Raw genomic sequence first — 12,559 nt, 5'->3', positions numbered from 1 at the left:
TATCTGGATTCCTTCGTGATTGTTTTCGTTGAGGATATCTTGATCTACTCCCGCAGCTGAGATGAGCATCAGCAGCATTTTTGAGTCATTCTCCAGACCCTGAGAGACAGCTAGTTATATGCCAAGTTTTTCAAATGTGAGTTTTGGTTGAGTTGCTTTATTGGGTCACGTTGTATCATCAGAGGGTATTTAGGTGGATCCTAAGAAGATCGAGGCAGTCAAGGACTGGCCTAGACACACATCAGCTACAAAGATCCAGAGTTTCTTGGGTTTGGCGGGTTATTACCGTCAGTTTGTAGAGGGGTTTTCATCTATAGCAGCCTCGATGACCAGGTTGACCTATAAGGGTGCCCCGTTCAGATGGTCAGATGAGTGTGAGGCGAGCTTTTGAGAACTCAAGACAGCTTTGACTACGGCGCCGGTGTTAGTATTGTCCACAAGTTCAGGGCCATATACAATATATTGTGATGCATCTCGTATTAGACTTGCCGCGATGTTGATGCAGAATAGCAAGGTTATTGCATATGTTTCGGGTCAGTTGAAGATCCATGAGAAGAATTATTCAGTTCATGATTTGGAGCTAGCAGCCATTGTTCACGTGCTGAAGATTTGGAGGCATTATTTATATGGCGTGTCGCGTGAGGTGTTCACGGATCACAAAAGTTTGTAGTATTTGTTCAGGCAGAAGGATCTAAATTTGAGGTAGAGAAGGTGGTTGGAGCTATTGAAATACTATGATATCACCATCTTGTATCATCTTGGGAAGGCCAATGTAATGGTCGATGCTTTGAGTAGGAAGTTAGCCAGTATGTGTAGCCTTGCGTATATTCCAATCGGTGAGAGACGGCTTGCTTTGGATGTTCAGGCTTTAGCTAATCAGTTCGTGAGTTTGGATGTTTCTGAGCCTCGCCGTGTTCTAGCTTGCACAGTTGCTCGTTCTTCGTTATTTGAGCGTATCAGAGATCGGCAGTATGCTGATCCTTATTTGCTTGTCCTTAGAGACACAGTGCGACATGGATAAGAGATGAAGGAGTTTTGAGGATGCAAGGTCGTATTTGTGTGCCTAATATAGATGGACTTCGTGAGCTGATTCTAGAGAAGGCCTATAGTTCCCGATACTCTATTCATCCGGGCGCCGCTAAGATGTATCAGGACTTGCGGCAGCATTATTGGTGGAGGAGGATGAAGAAGGATATTGTTGCATATGTAGCTAGGTGTTTGAATTGTCAGCAGGTAAAGTACGAGCATCAGAGACCTGGTGGTTTGCTTCAGAAGATTGAGATTCCTAATTGGAAGTGGGAGCGTATCACTATGGATTTCGTTGTTGGACTCCCACGGACTCAGAGGAAGTTCGATGCAGTATGGGTTATTGTGGATAGGATGACCAAGTCAGCGCATTTCATTCCTATGGCAGTTTCCTCTTCTTCAGAGCGGTTAGCTGAGATCTACATCCAGGAGATTGTTCGTCTTCATGGTGTTCCCGTGTCTATCATTTTTTATCGGGGTACGTAGTTTACCTCGCATTTCTAGAGGGTAGTACAACGTGAGTTGGGTACGTGGGTCGAGTTGAGCACAATGTTTCATCCTCAAATGGACGGGCAGTCCGAGCATACTATTCAGCTTTTGGAGGATATGCTCCAAGCATATGTTATTGACTTTGGAGGTTCTTGGGATCAGTTCTTGTCGTTAGCGAAGTTTGCCTACAATAACAGTTATCAGTCGAGCATCCAGATGGCTCCCTATTAGGCATTATATGGTAGACGGTGTCGGTCGCCTGTTGGATGGTTTGAGCTGGGAGAGGCTCGGTTGTTGGGTACAGATTTAGTACAGGATGCCTTGGATAAGGTTAAGATTATTCAGGATAGGCTTCATACAGCTCAGTCCAGGCAGAAGAGTTATGTCGACCGCAAGGTTTGTGATGTGGCATTCATGGTCAGGGAGCGAGTGTTGCTTCGGGTGTCGCCTATGAAGGGCATGATGAGATTTGGGAATTAGGGAAAGTTAAGCCCTAGGTTCATTGGGCCTTTTGAGATCCTTCGGAGAGTGGGTTAGGTGGCTTACGAGCTTGCATTGCCACCAGGTTTATCAGCAGTGCATCCAGTGTTTCATGTGTCCATTCTTCGGAAGTATCACAGCGATCCATCCCACATGTTAGACTTCAACACTGTCCAGTTGTACATGGATTTGACCTACGAAGAGGAGCCGAAAGCCATTCTAGATCGGCAGGTTTGTCAGTTGAGATCGAAGAGTTATCCTTCGGTTCGTGTGCAGTGGAGAGGTCAGCCTGTTGAGGCAGCTACTTGGGAGTCCGAGTCCGATATGCAGAGCCGATATCACCATTTTTTCACCAACTCAGGTACTTTTCTATATTCGTTCAAGGACGAATGATTGTTGTAGAGGTGGAGAATATGATGACCCAAAAGGTCATCTCTAATATAAGAGGCCAAATCTGTGTTCCAAGGCCTTAAAAACCTCATTTTCATTCTCCTCTATTTGCGTGCGCAGTCTGGACACGTTTCCGGAAAGCCTTTATGTGAATTTAAGAAACATATTGAATATTGCCTTTAAAATTGATTAAAGTTGACTTCGGTTAATATTTTTGGCAAATAGACTCGAACCCATGGTTTGACAGTCCCGTAGGGTCCGTAGTAAAATATGGGACTTGGGCATATGCCCGGAATCGAATTCCGAGGTCCCTAGCCCGAGAAATGAATTTTTTGAAGAAAATTATTTGATGGAAAATATAAGGATTTTTTGAAATGGAATAGTGTGTAATCTTGTTGGTGTAGGGCCAGTATTTTGGTTCCGGAGCCCGGTACAAGTTTGATATAGTATTTAACTCGTATCTGTGAAATTAGGTGAAAAACAGAAGAGATTTGATATAATTCGGACCCTTGGTTGAGAAAATAGAAATTTTGAACTATCTTGAAAATTTCATGAGTTTTGGTGTTAAATTCATTGTTTAAGATGTTATTTTGGTGATTTGATCGCACGAGCAAGTCCGTATGATCTTTTTAGACTTGTGTGCATGTTTGGTTTGGAGCCCCGAGGGCTCGAGTGAGTTTTGGATAGGCTAGGAGTGATTTTGAACTTAGGGAATTTGCTGGTATGCTTCAGCAGAGTTGTAGGCCTCTGATATCGCAATTGCGAGATCAGGCTTCGCATTTACGAGCTTCACAGGCTTGGCAATTGCGAGGCTTCCATCGCAAATGCGAAGGAAGCTGGGCCTGGGCATGTTCGCAATAGCGAAGGAAATAGGGCAGGGGGCACTTCGCATTTGCGACCAAAAGGTCACATTTGCGGTAGCAGCAGGAATGCGGAAGGTTCGCAATTGCGATGCCTTTCTCACATTTGCGATGCGAAGCTCCAATCGTAATTGACACATCCGCAGCAGTTAAGTTGGGACTTGGACGGGATTTTGAACTCATTTCTCAACTTTTCAAACCCTAAACTACCATAGGCGATTTTCCAAAGAAGAGTTCTTCCTCAAATCATAGGTAAACAATTTCTAACTCATTTTTTTCAACCTATTTCATCTTTTTACATGATTTAATCTCAAAATCTAGGGTTTTCATGGGAAATTGGGTATTCTTGGGTAGAATTTAGGAATTTCAAAATTTGGGGATTCGGACCTCAAATTGAGGTCGGATTTCAAAACCAATTCATATTTAGGTTCGTGGGTGAATGGATAGTCGGATTTTGGTTCGAACTTCGAGTTTTGACCAAGCGAGTCCGGGGTCGATTTTTGACTTTTTGGGAAAAACATTGGGAAATCTATACTTATGCATTAGAATTGATTTATTTAGCGTTAATTGATTTTAATTTGTTAATTATGCATAGATTTGGGCGGTTTGGAAGTGGAAATCAAAGGAAAAGCGGTATTTGAGGCTTGATTATTAGTCGTGGAATTGAGGTAAGTGTTTTGTCTAACCTTAGCTTGAGGGAATAAGTGGTGTTGTCTTATTTGTTACCAGTTAGTAAAGAGTACGACGTATAGGTGTGGTGATGAGTATTTATATATTGGTGTCGAGCATGCAAGTGAGTCTTATACTGTGACGGCTATGTCTCTTATTATGTACTGTTCATGCTTAAAGTGATGATTATCCATATTGAACAAGTCTTATGATATTTTCTTGGTATTGGATCATTGTTGAGTATTGACTCAAGTTGAGACTTACATTGTGAATTTAACTATTGAAACAAGATTGGTTATTGCAGATTCCCTTGTCGGGATATTATTGTTTCTATTGTTTGGGTGAGGAAGAGTGTAAAGCACGTATGGTGATGTCGTGCACGATATTGTAAGTGAGTGTTAATGCACGAAGGGTGATGTCGTGCCACATTCTGTGAGTGTTAATGGACGAAGGGTGATGCCGTACCGTTTCTGTTGATTTTTATAGTGAGGACGAGAGTAAAAGCACGAAGAGTGATGTCGTGCACGTATTACTGTGTTATCATTTCTGTTGGTTCAAAGTTTGATATTTACCTTGCTTATTTACTTTATTACTGTTAGAATATTCCCCTCAGTATGTTTCCCTTTCCCGTCTTTATCTGTTAAATTTCTGTTATTATTGTTCCTCGTATATGATTTAACTGCACAAGTTTATATTATTGTCGTGTCCTAGTCTCGTTTCTACTTCGCCGAGGTTAGGCTCGACACTTACCTGTACATGGGGTCGGTTGTACTGATACTGCACTCTGCACTTTTTGTGCAGATTTCGGTGACGGACCTCGTGAGTAGATCTTGGGTTGTTGCCTTCAGTCCACAGGAGACCCGAGGTAGATCTGCCGGCGTTCGCAGACCCCGGAGTCCCCTTCCTTCTGTTTTAGATTTCCTGTCTCTTTTTATTTCGAGAATAGTAGTATTTCTTCTAAACCAGTGTCTGTAGAGATTTGTAGATGTTCGTGAACTTGTGACACCAGATCATTGGGGTAGACATGTATTGGAGTATTTTGAACTGTTATAATATTTTCACACTTTATATCCGTTTAGCTTTAGTTATTATTTATTCTTGTTTGGATTAATTGTTAATGTGATAAAACCGAAATTGTTGGCTTGCCTAGCAATCAAGAGTTACACGTCATCACGATCCCGATGGTGGAAAATCCGGGTCGTGACAGGTTCAATCATTATTAAAGGCTTGGATTGGTGGTAAAGAAAAAATTTCTCTTGATTATGTTTCTATCTTCCTTTAAATCTAGGTTTCTCCTAATTTCTCCTTATTCACATGTTGATTACTTGAAAACAAAGAAAAAAGAAGAATCAGTAAAAGAAAATTATCGAGAAAGTCATTATGGGTTCTTGATAATGGTTGATAAATCAAATATTATGATGGCAAATGAGTTATTTTGTTGGCGTGGTAGGAAACCATTAATGGAGGTTGAAATGCCATTTATGACATTATATTATCAACACTTGTACCAAGTTTATGCTTTTTCTAGACTTTCATTCACAATTATATTCCATAACTAATAGGTAAACTTTACAAATGTTCATTAATCATTATTATACTCCAAGTCTCAACAAATCTCTAACAACTTAATAATGCAGAGAGAAACTTTAAATCCCTGTCTTCATTAAACAATTATACCTCCGTCACCAAAACCAGTTTATTTTCATAAGCCAAATTAGTAATTAATGTAATTATTGGTCAACACAATACACTTTTTGGTATGGATGTTTCAACAACTAAAAACTACGGGGAAGGAGGAGTTAGAATTTGAACTTTATGAATTGTGTATTTACTACCAAATTTATAAGGCGTAATGGCTTCCTGGCCACTTAAACTTGTATCGATTTGTAAAGCCTATATTTGAACTTATATTTTTCTCGTTTGGACACTTCAACTTGACGGAATGAATACTAATAAACACATTTGAGCATTGACCAAACCTATGTGAAAATGGCACAGCTGGCATGACTAAATTGTGTGCAAATCATGCTGCCAAGACGCGTGAATAATTTTATTTTTATTAAAAAATATTAAAAATAGAATAAAATATAAACAAGAAAGAAAAAAAAGATCTTTCTCTTTTCCCTCCCCTCCCACCTCTCTCATCTTCCCAAACGAATTCCCCCGTCCTGTAATTTTTTTTCATTTTCTATCATTCATGTAAAGTATTGCACAAGGGCGGGAAGCATTGCTCATTTGATTAATCATTCATGTGAAGTATGCAAAATCCTACTTTACCTATTTCCCTGTTCTTTTAATGATTTTATTCTCTTGGGGGTAAATGTTTCTTTTCACATTTTAGCGGGCCCCGCATTGGATGATGAAACCTCGACTGCTGTTGCTACCGGAGAAACCACCTCTTCGGTTACAACAGCAGCCGGAGTAGTCATTTCTTGACTGGAATACGAAATGGATGTCGGAATTTTCGCCTTTGCAAGTGAAATTTCATCTTCAGATTCAGCAAGAAGAGCAATGGTGGAGCCCACTGGAGCGGACCCACCTTCAGGAACAATAATAGTAGCTAAATAACCATCGTAAAAAGATTCAATATCCATGTCAGCTTTATCTGATTCAACAACAAGAACTATTTCACCTTTAGCAAGTTTATCACCTTCAGTTTTGACCCAACTGACAATCTTGCCTTCAGTCATAGTAGAACTGAGTGCAAGAATGAAAATTTCACGGATCTTGGATTCTATTACATGGATTCTGCGTAAATGGGTGGCGGGGAAGATGAAAGCACGATAGAGAGTGATTGGGGTAGTGGGGATGAAGGTGGAGAAAAAAGAGAAAGAAAAAGAAATAAAAAAAAAATTAAAGATTAATTTTTTTCCTAATAATATAGGACCCACAAATCCACATGTCATATAATAAAGACCAAATATGTGACATGACATTCATGTATGAGCGATTGGCGAACACGTTTAACAGAAAATATTTATTAATATTCATTCCGTCAAGTTGGAGTGTTCAAATGGGAAAAATATAAGTTCATGTATCGGCTTTACAAACCGATACCAGTTTAAGTGACCAAGAATCCAGTACGCCAATTTATAATTTGTCTTAATTACTCAGTCTACCCTTGAGTCTGCTGAGAGATAAGAAGTGCTCCATCCGTTTTAATTTATGTGAAGGTGTTCGAATTTTGAGAGTCAAACGAATTCTTCTTTAATTGTGATTCTTTCATATGCTTTTTAAATATTTTAAATTATTAATTATTGTGATTGATAGTAAATTTTTTAATTAATTTTTAAATATGTGGAGTAAATTTTATCTCAAAATGTTAAAGATTTTATGTTGAAAGTTACAATCAAAATTGAAAAACTTAAATCTCCACAAGTGAAAAGTGTCACATAAATCAAAACATAAATAAGAAGTACTTACTAGTTAATACACTAGTAAGTTTTGGTGTATTTTGCAGTGTGGTCCTTATTCTTGCAAAGCATTGTTTTAGTGCTTTTTTCTTTCTTTTTTGGTTGGTCTAAATCTTTGGTTAAATTAGCTTTTGGAAAGTTGTGAAAACTGACCAGGAAGGGTTGAAACTTTTTTTTTTTTTTAGGAGGAAGGGTTGAAACTTGAAAGTGACTAGTGCTTTATTTGTTACATCGATAAATATGAAATTTAAAAAAAGAAGAGAAGCTGATTGGTTCTTTTCTTTATGGTACAAAGTCTGATTCATCAGGTACAATTCCTGACATTTACTTTCTCACTTTCCTCTTTTCTTTGCTTTCTTTCTGCCCGTTCATCATTCCCTAACTTATGTTTAATTATGTATAATTTAATATTTGCTCGAGCTCTGTGTTAAATGTATTTTAATTGCCATACTAGTACAAGTACAATTTTAAGTCAATAACTAGCTAACAAAGGACAAACCCTTTTCCATGCGAGCATTAAGAAATCGGTAGAAGCTTGATTAGGTTTGGCTGATGGCACGTGTTACTTCCAAACACACACGCAAGTATATGTGATTGACAAGTAATATAAGATTATAAGTCCAAATATTGTACCTATAGAAACTTGTGATTAACTATCAACTAAATTATATCAAACAATTAATCTATTCAAACGAATCTTATATTTAACAAAAGATAATCTAGAGTAGTAAACTAAGAAATTAAAGAAAATAACGACAAGCTTAAAGACGAATTCAATGGGAGAGAATATTCTAGAGCTATGGGTTGGCTAACAATCCCGTTGAGTTTACCACTTAAATCGTATAATTAATTTATCTAGTTTATTGATTAACGGGGTTAATATTGCTCGTAGCCTTCTCCCGAAGTACAACTCGCTTATTCAAGCTAACCTAACGCCTATATTCCTATGGAATTAGGATTAATAAGAACGCATTTATAATTTCCGTATAATAACCAAGCAAGGCGATTAGGTATATTCCTATCCTAACCGCATATCTGCCCCGCTCAGAGTTAAGATCTTGCTCTACTCAATCTTATATGCAACCTAGAATTCCCTCTCCCGAGTTCAATCCTAGATTCGTAGATAATATTCAATTGGTGATCAAGCAATCAAATAATTAAGCGCAATTGAGTAAATAAACTAATATGATAAAATAATAAGAACAATTCAAGCTTCAAACTTCAACGCTCATGTAGCACCCAAAACTCTAGAACTAATAAATTATGAAATTAAAAGAAGAAAAGAGAAGAAAAACTAGGTAAAAGTCTCCTCCAAGCGTGGTGTGTGTTCCCCCATGTAAATTCTCCTTCAAAGTATGTTAGATCCCCTTCAAAATATGTTGGATATCTCCCAAATTAGGTTTAGAACTCCTTTTTTACTAGTTAGAGGGGTCTTGGGCCGAAATAACCTTGTCCCTGGCAAAATTAGAGAAAATTCACGTCTCGGGTGCCCTGGCTAGCGCCAGGCAACCTCCATGGCGCTGGTAATTTGGAATTTCTATTTCTGGCGCATAGGTAGGGCTAGGCGCTGCCTTTGACGCTACACTGCCTAACTTTCCTGTTTTCGTCCGTTTTGGCTCTAATTTTGCACATATCGCCCCCGATTGCTTCCGGATCATTCCTATACATAAAAACACATCAAATTAATATAAACCAACACATTTTATATCCTAAATCCACGAAACAAAAGTAAAACATGAGGCGATATATATATAAATATATATACTTTAAGCTCAACATCAACACCCCACACTTAGACTTTTGCTCGTCCTCGAGCAATGGGACTAACAAATATACCCCCAACAAAGTACATCTCAATTATAGAGGAGCAATTCAACTTTTAACCATACACTCTACCCTTGACCATGATTGGTCGCAACAATTAAACTATAGCATATACAATCACTTACACTTCCCTTTACTTACGCCATTCTTCACATATTCACAATAACGTGCTTATAACAATCCTAGCCTCAAAAGCCAACTCATATATATATATATATATATATATATATATATATATATATATATCAATGCACTCATGACTTGAACACCCAAAATCACGGAGAAGTCTAATAATGTTACCTATTCCTCGTGAACCATGTGCCCTCACAACAAGAACAAGAGAGTAAGTTGAATCCGCACATTCGAATCTTATGATCAAATATAATTTAAGGACTCACATCTATCAAAGAAACTTTCTCACTCTCACAAAGAAGTCACATGCATGCAAAAAGTACCATAGGCTTGCCTATAATGTAAATCTCCACTAATGTAGGCTCACTCGATCTAAAATCAATTAGGACATTATATGGTTGTACTGTGGGCTAAACGACGATAGGATATATTTAGGATTAGTGGTTCACCCTCCTAAGCACTTTAACACATCACATAATAAACTTTAAGCACAATTTCTTCAATCCACTTTAATTTCACAAACAAGATTTCTCCCAAAATGATTCCCTCTTTCTTTAAGCACTACATTAATTTATACCCCACTAGCAAGGACAAGACAACAATTTAATCATCTCAATTTCCCTTCTCTTTTTTTTCGAATTTTTCTTTATTTGTTTTCTTTTTTTCTTTCAACTAGTCTTTTTCCTTTTTCAATTTCCGCTAGTGGTGTATTCTTATACAAAATAAGTGCACCTTTCTTCATTCATTGGTTCCCCTCAAAAGCCACCCCACACTTAGTCCTTATTTCTTCTAGCACTCATTTCATAATTAAAGTGCCCTAAGAGGTAATAAGATCAAAATAATATCACTTAAGAATAAAAGGGTATAGGCTCATAATGTGGGTGCCAATTAAAAGTCAGCTTAAAAAGGTTCACTAGGGATAGTTTTTATTTTGTGATAAGTATTATGCTCAAAAAGATCAAAGAAAGCCTAAAATTATTTTTCAAACCGAGCATCACCTAAAATTTCGCTTTAACTCACATACCGGGCAAGTTCTAGATTCAATCACAATAACACGGACTACATAAACCTCACTTCACACATGGCTCATGACTCACTAAGGACGGTCTCATTCCGACTCTCAAACAATGCAAGTATTCACGGAACCACAAGATATTAAACATAAAGCACAAAGTGAATATAAGTCAAGCAAAAGAGACATAGGCATCACAAAACATGCTATCTAATTTCATCAAGACATCATGAACAATTTCAAAATATTGGGTAGACACTCCACATGCCAAAGCTTAAATATGCTACTATCAAATAAGTCAAAGGGACCTAAGTTCATCACCCTTCCCCCTTTTATTTCCTAAAGTCCTAATCTACTCTAAAAAAATAAAATAAAAACTACTATCCGGTTCAAACTACATCCCATGAAAAAGAACCGATGCACAAAAAAAAATCACGGGGGATTATTGCTACCTAAAGAAAAATAAAAGACATATTTTTGGATTTTTTTAATTGGACCTTAATCCCTCAAGAAAGTTGTCCACAAAATCTATCGTCGGAAAAAGTTCAAATTTGCTCGATTTTGTTTTCCCCTTTTTTTTTTTAAACAAAAACTACTACACTAAGAACAATGACTACAACTAAGCTAAGATAGCACATAAAATCACCCAGATAATCTCCTCACCCCACACTTAAAATTGTGCAATGTCCTCAATACACACAAAAAATAACAAGAGGGTAAAAGAGTCTCCCTAGTAGGCTAAAGGACGAAGAATTAGCAGTTGCGGGATACTCAGACTTCTCCCAGGTATGATCCCTTGTGCGGGTACCTTACACTTAGTTTCAACCATCTGCTCGCTTTTGCACATGCCTATTGGCTTTGAATCCATGCTTGTACTCCTACATAAGACGAAAACAACACTACAAATAATAACACAATAAAAAAATAAGCAAGAGTAAAAAAGAAAAATAAAATTGGGTTGCCTCCCAACAAGCGCTTGATTTAACATCGCAGCACGACATCATCACTTTCACCACTTTTCCTTCCACTTTGAAAATATGAATTGCACCCCCAATTTTGCATCAATTTTTCTGTCATGTTCCTGGGGCGGTGGTATAAAAATAAAGGAACCAAACAATAGATATCGCATCTTGCACTTCTTGGCCCTTAAGTAAGGAATGTCGTTTTGCCTCCTTGGTATGACAAATTTCAGAATATAAATACTTTGTTCCTCATCCATTGACTCCTCCATATGCTCTACTGGATCAATTCCCATGTCACCAACCAAACACAATGTTGAAAAGTGTTTAGAATGAGGTCCAATGCACTCCAACTCCAAAATTGTATTATTTTTAACATCCTCAATTTTACACGCTTCATCAACCTTGGCATCATTAATAATATTTTGTTGAATAGTTGGAATTCCTCTTTCCGCTCCACAAGCTGGCCAGTATCCAAAACAATTGGTTGTAGGGTATCAGACGCCTCAACCTTTTTATTCAATTGATCATGCAGGTCATGGATATCTAAGCCAAATTGGTCTATCTCTTGCCTGAGCTCAGTTCTTTCGTCAATCAGCTGTTCTGTCATATTTGAAAGACCATCACGGAGAAACTCATGAGATTTTTATTAGTTGAGCTTGTTCCTCTAGCCAAGATTATCTCCCTATATCTGCTTCTTCTAAATTATCTTTTGGTGCGAATTCGCTCTCTTCAGCCACTTCCTCCACCTCGGCCTTCATTCTCATGATTGCTGCACTAATTCTTTGTATAGTCTTTCGATTTTCATCTTGTTGCTCGGCTACTTACCTCATTATCACGTCCTGTTGCTCCGCTACTTGCCTCATCATGTCCATAATACGAGCCACGATTTCCATATCCTCCACTTCATTGCTCCTATCAAACTCATAAACATTATTAGAAACATTATAATAAGAACTCTAAGAAGGATAATAAGAATTAGGACAACCATCCCAATGACCACCTTGACAACCACACACATTACAAAAATTACATCCATATGATTGAGATTCACAATATTTCCACAAGTGTGGTCTCCCACAATACGGACAAGGATCACTATAATAAGAATAATCAATATTCGGCCAATTATCATTCCATGATGTCATATCAACAAAGATAGTAAATATTAAACTAAGATAAAAATAATAATAAAAAAAATTGAGTAGACAAAAAGTAAAAATCTAATCTAGTAGACTAGTTAATTTCTAAGTCCCCAGCAACGGCGCCAAAAACTTGTTGCTCCCAAACGCACACGCAAGTATA

At 37.7% G+C, this 12,559-nt stretch overlaps 1 protein-coding gene across 1 annotated transcript; it reads right to left on the bottom strand.

Moving 5' to 3' along the window:
- Positions 1 to 6,244: 6,244 nt before the first annotated feature.
- On the bottom strand, positions 6,245 to 6,604 carry LOC138879077 (dihydrolipoyllysine-residue acetyltransferase component 5 of pyruvate dehydrogenase complex, chloroplastic-like). Its single transcript, XM_070158650.1, has one exon. It carries the CDS (start codon positions 6,602 to 6,604, stop codon positions 6,245 to 6,247), a length of 360 nt encoding a protein of 119 aa, XP_070014751.1.
- Between the last annotated feature and the right edge of the window lie 5,955 nt (positions 6,605 to 12,559).

Source organism: Nicotiana sylvestris, chromosome 10 (genome assembly GCF_000393655.2).
Source record: "Nicotiana sylvestris chromosome 10, ASM39365v2, whole genome shotgun sequence".
Classification (NCBI taxonomy): domain Eukaryota; kingdom Viridiplantae; phylum Streptophyta; class Magnoliopsida; order Solanales; family Solanaceae; genus Nicotiana; species Nicotiana sylvestris.
Note: the sequence above shows the minus strand (reverse complement) of the source record. Positions and strands in the feature narration are given on the sequence as shown.